This window comes from Castanea sativa, chromosome 12 (genome assembly GCF_040712315.1).
Source record: "Castanea sativa cultivar Marrone di Chiusa Pesio chromosome 12, ASM4071231v1".
Lineage (NCBI taxonomy): Eukaryota > Viridiplantae > Streptophyta > Magnoliopsida > Fagales > Fagaceae > Castanea > Castanea sativa.
Window position 1 is genome coordinate 25715566 of NC_134024.1, and position 13639 is coordinate 25729204.

General features: G+C 32.9%; 2 protein-coding genes across 3 annotated transcripts; one reads left to right on the forward strand and one right to left on the reverse strand.

The window, feature by feature from the left end:
• Positions 1-2567: 2567 nt before the first annotated feature.
• Positions 2568-3003, reverse strand: LOC142621357 (histone H4-like). Its single transcript, XM_075794678.1, has one exon. The coding sequence runs from the start codon at positions 2957-2959 to the stop codon at positions 2648-2650; it is 312 nt and encodes a 103-aa protein (XP_075650793.1). The 5' UTR covers positions 2960-3003; the 3' UTR covers positions 2568-2647.
• A 4715-nt stretch (positions 3004-7718) lies between these two features.
• On the forward strand, positions 7719-11542 carry LOC142618805 (F-box protein PP2-B10-like). 2 transcript variants are annotated; one of them, XM_075791832.1, is made up of 5 exons: positions 7719-8062; positions 8361-8494; positions 8603-9012; positions 10383-10436; positions 11348-11542. In XM_075791832.1, the coding sequence occupies exons 1-4, from the start codon at positions 7730-7732 to the stop codon at positions 10400-10402; spliced, it is 897 nt and encodes a 298-aa protein (XP_075647947.1). In that variant the 5' UTR covers positions 7719-7729; the 3' UTR covers positions 10403-10436; positions 11348-11542. The 2 variants fall into 2 exon arrangements, with proteins under 2 accessions (XP_075647947.1, XP_075647948.1); XM_075791833.1 differs by lacking the exons at positions 10383-10436; positions 11348-11542 and having other exon boundaries at positions 7722-8062; positions 8603-9017.
• Positions 11543-13639: the final 2097 nt, after the last annotated feature.

The following is a 13639-nucleotide window of genomic DNA, read 5'->3' on the forward strand; positions in this document are numbered from 1 at the left end:
AATTTTAAATAGAGTGATGGTAGGTAGCTATACATACACACACATACCTATATATAGCCAAAACTGAGAGAAAATTTAATTAAATTCTAAATTGAAGTCTAATTTTGCGTCACGTGTCTCATATAATTTTTAAATCAGCGTAAATACACATTTAGTCCTTACATTTTGCACCTTTTCCATTTTAGTCCCCACATTTTCATTTCACCACTTTTAGTCCCTAAATCAATTAGCGCGTTCCATTTTGGTCCTTAACGTTACTCATTTAACAGAAATTGCTGATGTGGCAAACAGAGTGCACTGTTGGCACATTAAATGCTGACGTGACTAATAAAATAATATTAAAAAATGTCACGTCAGCATTTAAAAAATAATATTAAAATAAATTTATCGATTTTAAAAATTACAAAATTACAAAAATTACAAAAAAGAAAAAAACATAATTAACTTTATCATTATTAATTTATCAAATTCTATTAAACTTTCTGGGCAACCAAACACAATAAAAGTTATTAAATCTTAAAATCTCAAACAAAATCTCCAAGCTCTCTCTCCAAGCTATCTCTTTCTACAAAAGTCTCCAAGCTCAAGGTGAAGGTAGAGGTGATTGAAAGTGGGTTTTGGGTGAAGGTGGAGGTGACTGAAGGTGGTTTCGGTTGAAGGGGCTGACTGAAGGTGAGCTCTCTCTCTCTCTCTAAATCCATGTCCAAAAACCCAGCTTTCTCTCTCTCTAAATTTTGGCCAAAAACCCAACTCTCTCTAGCCAAAAACTCAGCCCTCTCTCTCTAAACCCATGGCAAAAAACCCAACTCTCTCTCTCTAAATCCGTGGTTATTTGTGGTTTCAGATCATGGGTTTTGTTCATTGATTTAGGATTTGATTTTTGAGTTTTGAGTTTTTTGTTTGGTTTCTCAGAAAGCCTAAGATAATCTGGGTTGAGTTTTGTGTTTGGGGCGGAAAAATCTGGGTTTGGTTTCTCAGAAACTCTCTCTCTCTCTCTCTCTCTCTCTCTCTCCATTCAACGTAGCTCCATGGCCGGAGCTCACAAGCTTGGCCTTCTTCTCCACCACACGCCACCGCTATCGTAGTAGTGTGGGACCTAGTAGTTAGCCTCTCTGTCATTGATGTGCAAGTAGCAGAGATATGAAGTGATGAACGGTTCTTGATGGGCTTTGAGGAACCAGTGGAGACAACCTTTGGGGAAGCCAAATGCGCTGAGGAGAAAGAAGTTGACATTTCTAGACATTTGGGCTTTGGGCTTTGCTGGAGATTTGGGTTTAGCGTTCGCTGGACATTTTGCATTTTGAAATTTTTTCTATTTTTTAAGTTGTTAACTTGTTGTGGTATTGGAAGTTTCTTTGATTATGGTTTAGTTTGGGAGTGGATGAGTTGGGTGCTTTGCTGGGTTTCTATTCTTTGGATGGTTTGGTTTGGGAGTGGTTTCATTGATGTGGTAATGGATGATTTGATTCAGTGGTGGTGCTTTGTTGGTTGCTAAGTTTCTATTCTTTTGCTTGGGTTTGATCTTCATGTTCTTTGATTCGGTGGTGGTGATTTGGGGTTTTTTTTCCAATGGGTTTTTTTGTGTTTGTTTGCCAAGAAAATTTATGGGTTTGAATTCTAAGGTTAGCTTTATTGGGGATATGGGTTTGGGGTTTGGTTAGGATCTGGGTTTAGGGTTTGTTTTTTGTTGGAGATTGATTATAGGGAAGAACACAAAGAACATGAACGTGTTCTTCTGAAAAAAAATAATGAAAAGAAAAAATTAAAAAAAAAAAAAAGACAAGAAAGATATTTAATTAATTTATTTTGTTTTGATGTGTTTGGTTATAGAGAAAGAACAAGAAAGGAAAAGAAAATGATAAGAAAATAAGGATTAATTTAGTAAGAATATGAATCATATACGGGAAGAATATAAAGTACACGAATATGTTCTTCTGGAAAAAAAAAAAGAATGGAATAAAAAAAAATCATTTTAATTAAAAGAAAGTAAAATTTTTGTTTGAAAGAAAATATTTTTTTTTCTTTTTTTAATTAAAATAGAGTAATTAATTTTTGGTGTAAATGCACTTTTAGTCCCTACATTTTAGGGTCATTTCTATTTTGGTCCCTACATTTTCATTTCATCTTTTTTAGTCCCTACATTAATTAACGCATTTCATTTTGGTCCTTACCGTTACTCACTTTACAGAAATTACTGATGTGGCAAATGACATTCACTGTTGAAACATTAAATGCTGACATGATCAATAAAATAATATTAAAAATGCAACATCAACTTATAAATTAAAAAAAAATTATTTATTTATTTTAACTAAATGAAAAAAATTAAAAACAGATTGTTTAAAAAAGAAATTAAATTAATTAAATTTTAAAAAAAAATTCTTTACAATATGTTCTTCACATTTTGCTACAAACACCAACTCCAAAACAAAGATCCTTTTCAAAATCACCATTTCATCCTATTAAAAATGGCAAAACAAAAAATGCAAACATTGATTCAGATCAGAATAAGCATAAGAAATCATTTCACAGTTGAATCCATTTCACAAAACCCGGGAAGGAAAATTCCATTTCATTCATTTTCGAAAACTAAAAATTATCGCTTAACAACATATACCAAGAAAGCCAAGTACAACTTTCAATTTTATCAACCCCCAAAACCATACAAGGTCCTTCCCTGCCTCTTGAGCGCATAGACCACATCCATGGCGGTCATAGTTTTCCTCCTAGCGTGCTCAATGTAAGTCATGGCGTCACGAGTCACGTTCTCCAAGAAGATCTTGAGGACTCCTCTGGTTTCTTCGTAGATGAGGTCGCTGATCCTCTTGACTCCTCCTCTCCTCGCCAATCTCTGAATGGCTGGCTTTGTGATTCCCTGAATGTTATCTCTTAGAACCTTCCTGTGCCTCTTGGCTCCTCCTTTGCCCAATCCCTTGCCTCCCTTTCTACAACCTGTCATTTTTGTTGCTCTTGAAGCTCTTTGAGATTGGATTTGGTGTATTGAGATTTGGGGATTTAGGGAAGAACATAATGTAAATATTTTTTTTTTTTAATTTAATTTCTTTTTTAAACAATCTATTTTTAATTTTTTTTACTTAGTTAAAATAAATAAATTTTTTTTTTTAATTTCTAAGCTGATGTGTCATTTTTAATATTATTTTATTGGCCACGTCAGCATTTAATGTGCCAACAGTGGACGTCGTTTGCCACATCAACAATTTCTGTTAAGTGAGTAATGATAAGGACTAAAATGGAACACATTAATTGATTTAGGGACTAAAAGTGGTTAAATAAAAATGTAATGACCAAAATAGAAATGACCCCAAAATGTAGGGACTAAAAGTGCATTTACGCCTTAATTTTTTTTTTAATTTTGTCATTTTAAAAATGTCAAATAATTTCTTTAATAATATTTTAATGCCCACGTCAGCCACCTCAGTTTTTCCTGTTAGTTGGCTAATAGTAAGGACTTAAATGTCACACATTAATTGGTTTAGAGACTAAAAGTGGTAAAAACAAAATGTAGGGACCAAAATGGAAAAAGTGCAAAATGTAGGGACTAAAAGTACATTTATGCCTTTTAAATTTGTGTGTCAAGTGAATTATTAGGTGCAAAAATCAAATAGTCTAAAATCAATTAGATTTCAAATTGAATTTTAATTGGAGTTCAATTTTGCACCATGTATCCCATCTAATATTTTAAGTTTTGTAGCAGGTGAATTATTTGGTACAAAAACTGAAGAGTCTAGATCCAATTAGATTTTAAATCATATATATATACTCACTCACACACACACACATAGTTGTGATTGTTTTTAAATGTACATGTGCATATGCTCGGAGTTACATTGTACTTTTATTAAATGAATGTATCAATTTTTAAACACAAAATAGAAAAATAATTAGGAAATTGATTTATTACCTTGTTGACATGACACTAATTATATTCATTACCTTGTTAGTTTACAAGATTTTTATAATATAATTGGTAATAACTTTAACTTCTTAAAGAAATGATAATTAAAAAAATTGACATTTGGTTTTTTTTTTTAATTTCATTTTAAAATTAGGTAAATAGTATGTTTTTTAGATGATGCTCATGAGCACTTTAACTAAAAAGTCAAGACTTAAACCCCATTTGGTTGCCAAGAAAGCAGAGGAAAAGAAAAGAAAAGAAAAGAAAATTTCAATTGCTGCTAATAACATGACATCTCATTTACTTATGGAGATGCAATTAATATATTTTCAAATATTTTATTTTATTTTCTAAATAAGGACACGTGATAATTCAAAGGATAGCTTAGATGGCATAAAAATATTATTTTGATATTAATGCTAGATACATCAATTCTTTTCATGTACAACTTAATAATAAGGATTATTTTGACACAATACCAAAAGTTTAGAAACAAAATTGGCAGATTAAAGATGTTAAAAACCATTTTGATACATAGTACAATTGTACAAGTGTTAAAGACTAAAATGGTAATTAAACATGTTTTTTACATATTTTTATTAAAGATTAAATTCTATAAGGATGTGGTTTAAAACCCAAATTTTATACTCTCTAATTCCAACATACCACATCATCTTATCACGTATTAAAAAATAAGAACAACCATACTCAATCAATTATAATACTCATCTAAAAATTCAACCAAATTGGAAGTTTATTTAGATGTTATTAATTGTGGTATGATGTACTAAGTTTTACATAAAAAGCTGATGTGACATCTCTTATTGGATAATGTAAAATATGAATTTTACACCCCATTCTTATCAAATTCAAACTCTTTTTATTAATATCCTCAAAACACTTTTTTTTATTAGCTGAATTTGGAAACTAATATCCTGTTTGGTTGTAAGGGAGATGAAAAGGAAAGAAGGGAGGAAAAAGTAAGGGAAGGGAAAGGGAAGAAGAGAGAGTTGTACATAGAAGGATTACATTAAACAATTTCTTCAAAAGAAATGTCTTCTTTGAAAAAATAATGGGACTGTCTGAAGGATTATGTTAAGAAAATTTCTAGAACACAAACTTTTCTCAAAATTATGGGTTGGTGAATCGATCAAATTGTGTACTCTCACTTTTTAATAGAAAACTGAAAGGTGAAAATGCTTGAGACCATCACAGCACATATAGAAAAACTTAATGAAAAAGGTAAAAAAAAAATGCTAAATGCAAAGTTAGAGAGCCACTTAGCAAGACCTCATACACTCCTATATGAGGTTTCTGCTTTTATATGTATTGATGATTTTTTTTTTCTAATGGAATCAAACTTTAATGGCTTGTTTGGAAGTTTAGAGAGATAGGAGAGTAGAGTGGAGTAGAGGGGAGGAGAGTAGTGGGGAGGAGAGTAGAGGGATTGTTTTTTAAAATAACCAAATTCCTCAAACAATTTCATTAGTTAGTAAGGATTCGAAACTAATTAGCAATCTAACAAATCGAGTCCGTCGAACTCGATTTTGCCCAGTTGAAAATCTAGTGTTTCATACTTGAGTTCCATAACCAAAAACTTACTTACCCAAAAGAACACAACCTAAAAACCCAGAAACTGAAACCTAGAAGAACAAGGAAGTACCTAGTGAAGAGGACAAGTCCGAGCTTTTTCTTCGTCACCCTCAACCCACCCAAACCCACACTGCAAGCTCCAACGAAGAGGACAAGGAAACACCACGCCTACCCGCCGGGTCCGACTCTGAGTTTCGAGTAGCAATCACAAAATTGATCAGGTGGGTTTGTTTGATTTCGTTGTGGGTCTCTGGGTTTGCTTGGATTTGTTGACTGTGTTGTTTCTCTTTGGTGTTTGATTGTTGGAGAAGAAGAGTTGTTCATCCGGAGTGAGTACTCTGTTTGATTTCATTGTTCATCTAGGTCTTTGGATTTCGTTCTACCTTGCTCTAGGTGTTCTTGGGTGGGTTTTTTGCTATAGAACTCGAGTGTTTCAATCTCAAGTATGAAACTCGAGTGTTGAACACTTTATTACCAACTGAAACTCATCTCCAATTTGCTCGATTTCAAAGAGCAAAATTGAGTCCCACAAACTCGAATTGTTAGATACCTAATTAGTTTCAAACATTAATTAACTAATAAAATAGTTTGGCTTTTATAGTGATTTTCAAAAAAAAAATCCAAGAGTAGAGGGGAATGGTTATCCTCTACCTTGTTTGGATGTTTTTAAAATTAGTAAGGGAGAATGGAGTAATTAGCCCTCCCTCTTGTTTGGATGTTTTACAAATTATGATGGAAATGAGAGGAAATGATTTAAATAGACAAATTTACCCTATTTGAAAATGGACTTGCAACATTGGTCTTTGATTAATTTGTTAGATTAAATAATTATGAATATAGCATGCAATATTTTTTTTTTTGATAATTTTTTTTTCTGATGTGAATTAAATAATCAACATTAGTCTATGATTTAAATATTTTTTCTGCTTTTTTATTATACTAAAAAAACCCATCCTTAATTGATAATAATTAAAATAAGAAAAAAATGTTTGGATGCTAAAAAACGATTCTAATGTGGCTTGTGAGTGCCAAAATTAACATAAAAATTATAAAAAATCTATAAAAAAAATTGATAAGTCTTTTCTTTCACAGATTTTCTTTCTTGGCATCCAATCAGTTGATTGCAGAAGTAAAAACGAATTGGTTGAAACTGTTTCTTTATTGACCAACATCACACGCGCCGCTTTGGGAGTCGGCGTTGCTACCACCACTCTCAGCTCATCTCTCTACACCGTTGAAGGTGGCCAACGCGCTGCCATCTTCGACCGTGTCCGTGGAATTCTCAATGAGACCGTCGGCGAAGGCACTCACTTCCTTGTCCCATGGCTCTAGAAGCCTTTCATTTTTCGATATCCGCACAAAGCCCCACACTTTCTCTTCGGTCTCCAGTACTAAAGATCTCTCGCATCCTGAGGTCACACACCTCTCTGAGATCGTCCAAACCCAGGTCTCGAGTATGTCAAGAAGGTCCTCCCTTCGATCGGAAACGAGGTGTTAAAGGCCATGGTGGCTCAATTCAACACTGGTCTATGATTCATCATTCTATGGATTGTCTCATATTTTCCTTTCACAAAGTTTTATATAATGTGAATTTATTTTATATAATCGGTTTGTAATTTTGTTAATTTAGAAATGGTAAATTGGAGAATTTATTTCGTTAATAATTTATCTACTCTCCTCTCCTTCCAAATCTCTCCAATTTGGAGAATTAAAAATGAGAGGTTAGAGGTGGTTGAAACCCCTCCAAACCCCTCCTCCTCCTTCCTTAAAAAACTTCCAAACAAGGTAATTGAATTACTCTCCTTCCCTCTACTCTTCCTCCTTTTTTAAACATCCAAACAAGCCATAAGATGTAAAATAATTTATATTCACTGCTTTACTCTTGAAATAAATTTTAGAACATTCTTTTAAAAAAATAGACCGTAGAGAGAACAAAAACTTAAGCAATAAGCAATTAAAGCGAGAGAGAGAGAGAGAGAGAGAGAGTCCGTTTGGATAGAACTTATTGCTGAAAACTGAAAACATTATAGCAAAATAATTTTTAAAGGGATAAAAAATACTGTTCATTTCAAAAGTTATTGTTCATTAGCTTAAAATCATTGTTCATTGTCAATGAACAGTAACAAACACGCGTTGAAAAAAAAAAAAAAAAAAAAAAAAAAAAAAACGTGGACACAGCTAAAAAAAAGCTGGATCCAAACGTATTCACAGGAGAAGAAAATGATGAGAAAAGAGAGAGAAGGAGAAGGAGAAAGAAATGGTCCACCCTTGACCTTGGGTGCAGACATATCAGTATTACCAGAGGGATGCATATCGGACATATTTTCATTGACGAGCCCTAAGGATGCTTGCAGAGTGTGTGCGGTTTCTCCTATATTCCGTGCGGCTGCAGAGTCCAACGCTGTTTGGGAGAGGTTCTTGCCGTCCGATTATCAAGCCATCATTGCTCGATCATCATCATCATCATCATCGGAATCCTTGAATTTGTGTTCTAAGAAACAGATCTACCTCAGTCTCTCCGATAACCCCATACTAATTGACGACTCTAAAAAGGTGCTACTATCGATCCCTTAATAATTAATTACTATGTTATAAACTGTCATCCTAGCTAGTTTTCCACTTCTACAACACTTACTTAATTCTGAATGAAAAGAAGCAAAGGGGTCAGTTCTTGAATGAATTTAGTTATAGCGCCAACTGCGAATAGAAATACAGAATAAAACACACACACACAAAATTGAGGAGGTTCTATCTCAGTGTTCAAAATATGAAAGATTTGGTTGTATGTATGCTTGTGGCCAGGCCATATCTGTGACTGTATTGATCTTCTTTCTTTCTTTCTTTCTAGCAGAGCTTTTTCTTAGACAAATCGAGTGGTAAGAAATGTTACCTTCTTTCTGCAAGGGAACTGTCCATTGTATGGGGTAACACTCCTACGTATTGGAGATGGATTTCTCTACCTGAAGCTGAAGCTGAAGCATCCAGGTCTGTCCCTTTTATAATTTAGTACTCCTTTATTTATTGATTATTTTAAAATTTAGACCTTTTTTTTTTCATCTAGTTCTTAACTGTGTACATGTATAAATCAAACAGGTTCCCAGAGGTAGCGGAACTTAATTATGTGTGGTTTTTTGACATCGGCTGTAAGATGAGTACTTCCATTCTGTCTCCCAAAACACACTATGCCGCTTACCTTGTGTACAAGTTGAGGAGCACAGCCTCTGGATTTGGTGGCCGTCCTTTCAGGGCTTCAGTTGAAACTATTGGAGGAGGTGAAGTTCATGAACAAACTGTTCATTTGGGCCTGTTTGTCATGGAGCCAAACCAGCAGCACACTTCGCGTCCCAAGCAGAGAAAAGATGGATGGTTAGAGATTGAGTTGGGTCAATTTTTCAATGAGGGAGGAGAAGATGATGAACTGCAGGTTAAACTTATGGAGTTAAGCAATTTTCACCAGAAGACTGGCCTCATTGTTGAAGGGATCGAGATCAGGCCAACAAAGGGTTAGTAAAATTTGTTCTTTTATTAGCACTAAGTGACATTGATGATACACTAAATTTCAATTCCATCAAACTTGATATTGGTCCCAAGCCAATTGGATGAGTATAAAATTTAGAGTGGAATTACTATCTAGACCTCAAATCTGTTAGCTTGTATGATTTTTATTAAATTGTAGCTTTAGAATCTGGCTTTCAGAATTTTATGGCATGTGTTTAGAGGTGACAATTTTATCCATATCCATGAACCTGTCTATTACCCATCTTATTTGGATAAATTTTATCCCAACCCATTTGAGTATTTGAGTTAAATAAATAAATATTCATTTGGTTATTTAATTAAATGAATCTAAATAGATAAACCCACTAATACCCACTAAATTCATTTAAAATTTAAAATTAAATAAACCACTGTACCCCTTCTAAAATCTCAGTCTCAGTCTCACTCTCTCACGCTGTCCTCAGATTTTCTTTTTTCTTTATAGAAAATATACTCACGATGAAGATTCAGATGGTAGTACTCTCGAAATTCATCATCTATTTGAGACTCTGTTTCGTTGCTGAGAAAAAAAAAAAAAAAAAAAAAAAAAGAGAAGAAAATAGTCTTTTTTTTTTCTCTCTCTCTCTGTGGCTTTGTTTGGTTGCTGAGAAATGAATATTGTGAAGGGAAAATGAAAGGAAAGAACAGGAAAAGTGATTTTTGAACTTTTTAATTTTTGTTTTTTAAGTTTTTAACAAGTTATTTTTTTATTTGGGTCATATTAGGATACTAATTAAATGGACTGGGCGGGTAATGGATAATTAATTTATATATAAACGGGTTATAAATGAATAAATGGGTAATTACACACCCATCCCATTTATGAACCAACCCCCATTTATGACCTTGTAAATTGGCATGACATGTTGATGTGTTTTGGTGACTCAATTGAAGTTTGGAAGTAAGTTGCACATTGTTGGATAAAGCTGTAAGGATGAATTGTACCACCTAACTTTGGGGATTTATTTCTCAAGTTAGGATAAATGGATTGAGTTGTAAATTTGTGGGAGCTCTATTCAGTATGTATAGAGTATGGATGAATGTTCATGTACCTTAGTTCTACTGTTTAGTACACAAAGGAGAAATTATAAGCCCTGCAACTATAGTTTTTTATGATTAGTGCACAGTTTTGTGTGTTTTGATGTGTTAAACTGGTAATTGCATGTTTGAGTGTTTGGTTGCATTTGGGATGGTTGTAGGAATCCACAGGGGCCTAGTTAGGGTGAAGAACTAATGGGTATCGGAATTTGAGGGTGTAACTAACGAAATTATGGATTAGAACACTCCATGAGTTGAATAGCGTGCTTAATAATGAAAGTGGCTGTTTTTTATTTAGGGGCAGGACAAGACCAGTAGGGGACTCCACTACAAGCAAAGCATTTTCCTTGAGGTAAGGGATTGTGATATGAGGGTCTAGCAGCCCATATTTTTGTAAACATGTGTTTTAAAACAAAGCTTTTTGATAACATGATTTTGCTTATGTTTCATTGAAATTAAGTGTGTTTTTTTGTCAAACTATACATATGTTTTATAGTGAGATATGGAGAGTAAATCATGTGGATATGCAAGATGTTTATAACCTCTGTTTGAGACTAAAGGATTTTTCAAGGAAATTATTATTATGGAAACAAATGTGTTTAAGAAAAGAATGTTTTTAGAAAGAAAATGAATTCCAAACGAAAAGATATACTATTGTGGATCAAGTCAGTGTAACATTGTACTCGGCATAGGCCGAAGAGCACCTGACACAGTCAGATGAACTGTACCCCGATGTTTGTATCTGGGGGACGCGTAACCAGATAAATGACTGGCCCTAATGGCCGGGTAGTTAAGTTTATGAATATGATTTAAATGATTATGATCCAGTATATCTTTAATATGTCTGACACTATGATAGTTTTAGCTTTAGATTCATGAGTTTCACAATTTATGTGCGGTTATGATCTGCACAGGCATTTTCAGTATGGAAGTTATGATTCTCATGAATGGTGTATGGAACCCCAGTTATATGTTGAATTGATGACGCTTTCCAAGCTAATGACCACAAGTCATGTTTCACAGGAAATGTTTTCAAAAGAAGATGTTACCTTATGTTATAAGCATGTGATCTATGTTGATGTTTCTAGAGTGAGATTGATATATGCTTTATGTTTTCCAGAATGTTATGTTTTTATGCAATCTAAAACTGTTTATAAGGAATTCGTATCCACATGTTAACAATACTTTGTCTATCATGCGTGATAGTTTTATGCTCATGTCACGCCTGCCTTACTGAGCAAAAGTGGTATTTTCCTTTTGCAGCTTTTAAGTCTCAGCAGTGGAGTTTATGTAGGACTCATGATGGAAATGTTATTGTATTTTAAGACGCTGAGTACCTAGATAGTTATGATGTATGGTAGTGGGAGATGGAACAATTTTAATGATGGCTATGTAAAAATAAATTCTGTTGTGCTATGTATATTGAGGTTACCTAATCATTGTGGGGTTGTTATTACATTTGATGGTATTCTAGATGCACTGATTCGTCACTTCCTGTAGATGGGAAATCGTCCATATCTTATAGATGATAAATAGAACACTTGATAAGCATGAGTACAAGAGTAGTAACAGGAAAAGAAAAATTTGTATACACAGTTAAGTGGTTTGTGTTAATATCAGGTACAGGCTTAATATTAGCAAGTCTGTTTGATTCTGAATCCTAGTTTGGATTTGGGTTTGACACTTGGTAATTAATTTTATAGAAAACGCAATTCTGCATAATCTTGTCCAGCCACGATTGAGCTGAGTTTCTAACGAGAGCAGAAAAACTATCAAACAAACTTTCATTTAATACTTGCCTTCTTTTTTTTTTTCATTTGGTATTAGGCCAAGCATGTGTTTTAAAGAATTTCAGAGTTGTCATGAGTACTGGACTGTTTAGACCATCTACTAGTTACCTATAAGATTTTAATGTTTAATTATTAAGAGAGTATTTAATCAGTCAATAAATCATTTTAAATAGCTCCTCTAAATTCCTTGAAAGATATATATGGATAGCTCTTTATGAATAAAATCCTTAAAATCTTTCAAAATTTGAAGTTACAGCATGATAGTTTGTATTAGCTGGAATAAGAAAAGTGTATATTACAAATTATAATATTCCGCATTACTTTTTTTTTTTTTTTTTTTAGAATGTTTTAACTTATGGCGTCCGCTCCTGATGATAGCTATTTTATCATTAGACCAAAACACCAATAAGTTTTTGATGTAAGTGAGAATTGAACCTCAGATCTTTTATGTAACCATCAGAGATTTTACTAGTTGAGCTAACTGGAACCCACCATTACTTTTTTTGTATAACTTGACATAGATTTTGTAGATAAAGAGGATCGAGAAAAAAAAAACTAATTTTTCCCCAAGTTGCCATTAAAATAACTACATACAGACTATACAATAAACATATTTCCTTCCACAAATAAAGAATAATGCATATAATTCAAAATTAACATATGAAATTGATTTGAATCAGACCAATAACGAAAATCTAAAAAACCTATTTGAACGCACAAAAATTACAAAAGCAATCTCTGTTACTTCAATCTAAAATGCATAAAATTAGAAATTCATTGAAAGAGATTAACTGTCCTCTGTAGATCCGGAATACCCAAAGACAACATAAAATGCCCCCTTTATCATCCAAACAAACACATGCAGGTAATCCCAAGCTCAGTACCTAAGAGCCAAGAGGCTAAATAGCCACTCACACTCTGTAGGTCATATAATTTTTTTAAGGATTAAAATGTAATTACGACCTCTATCAAAATAGAGCAAATAAGGTTGTAAATGAACCAAGATTAGAACAAGCTTAGCTTAAGAAAAAGCTTATTTAAGTTCAATTTTTCAAAGCATTCACATTAGCCTAGTGGGCTTTTAGTCAAATTTAGTCTTAAAAACTCACTTGTATTAGTTTTTTTTTTTTTTTTTTGGGAGAGAGTTTCAACTTATGGCGTCCGTTCCTAATGATAACTCTTTATCATTAGACCAAGACACCAATTAGTTTTGATGTAAGTATGGATTGAACTCCAGATCTCTTATTCAACTATTAGAAACTTTACCAGTTGAGTTAACTAGAACCCACATTTATTAGTTTAGTTAATCTACTATTTACAACAATTACATTAACCTCAGTACTTCATCATTATTCTATTTTAATATTATTTTCTTTATCCGCAAATATATTTTCTTAGGAAAAAGTTAACGGATACCCTAAAAGTATTGGTTTAAGATATATTTATAGAAATCTTTTATGGAAAAAAGTAGTTAATTTTTTTTTTACAACTTTTTATATTCCTTATGAGAAAGTGGTTTCAGAACTTTTTAAAAATGTTTTATTAACAATTGCTCTAAGGGTACCCATTAACATGAACTTTTTTTTAACTCATCATTCTCAAATTGTGAATAAAATAAGATTTTTAGCTGGTGTATTGAGTGGACAGTGCTCAATAGATGTATTGAGGATACCGTTCATTGTTAAGTTTTTGGGGCAAAATATTAAGATTGATGTATGGAAGTTTTGAGTAAGTTTAGCTTTTTTTTCCTTTTTTTCAATACTAA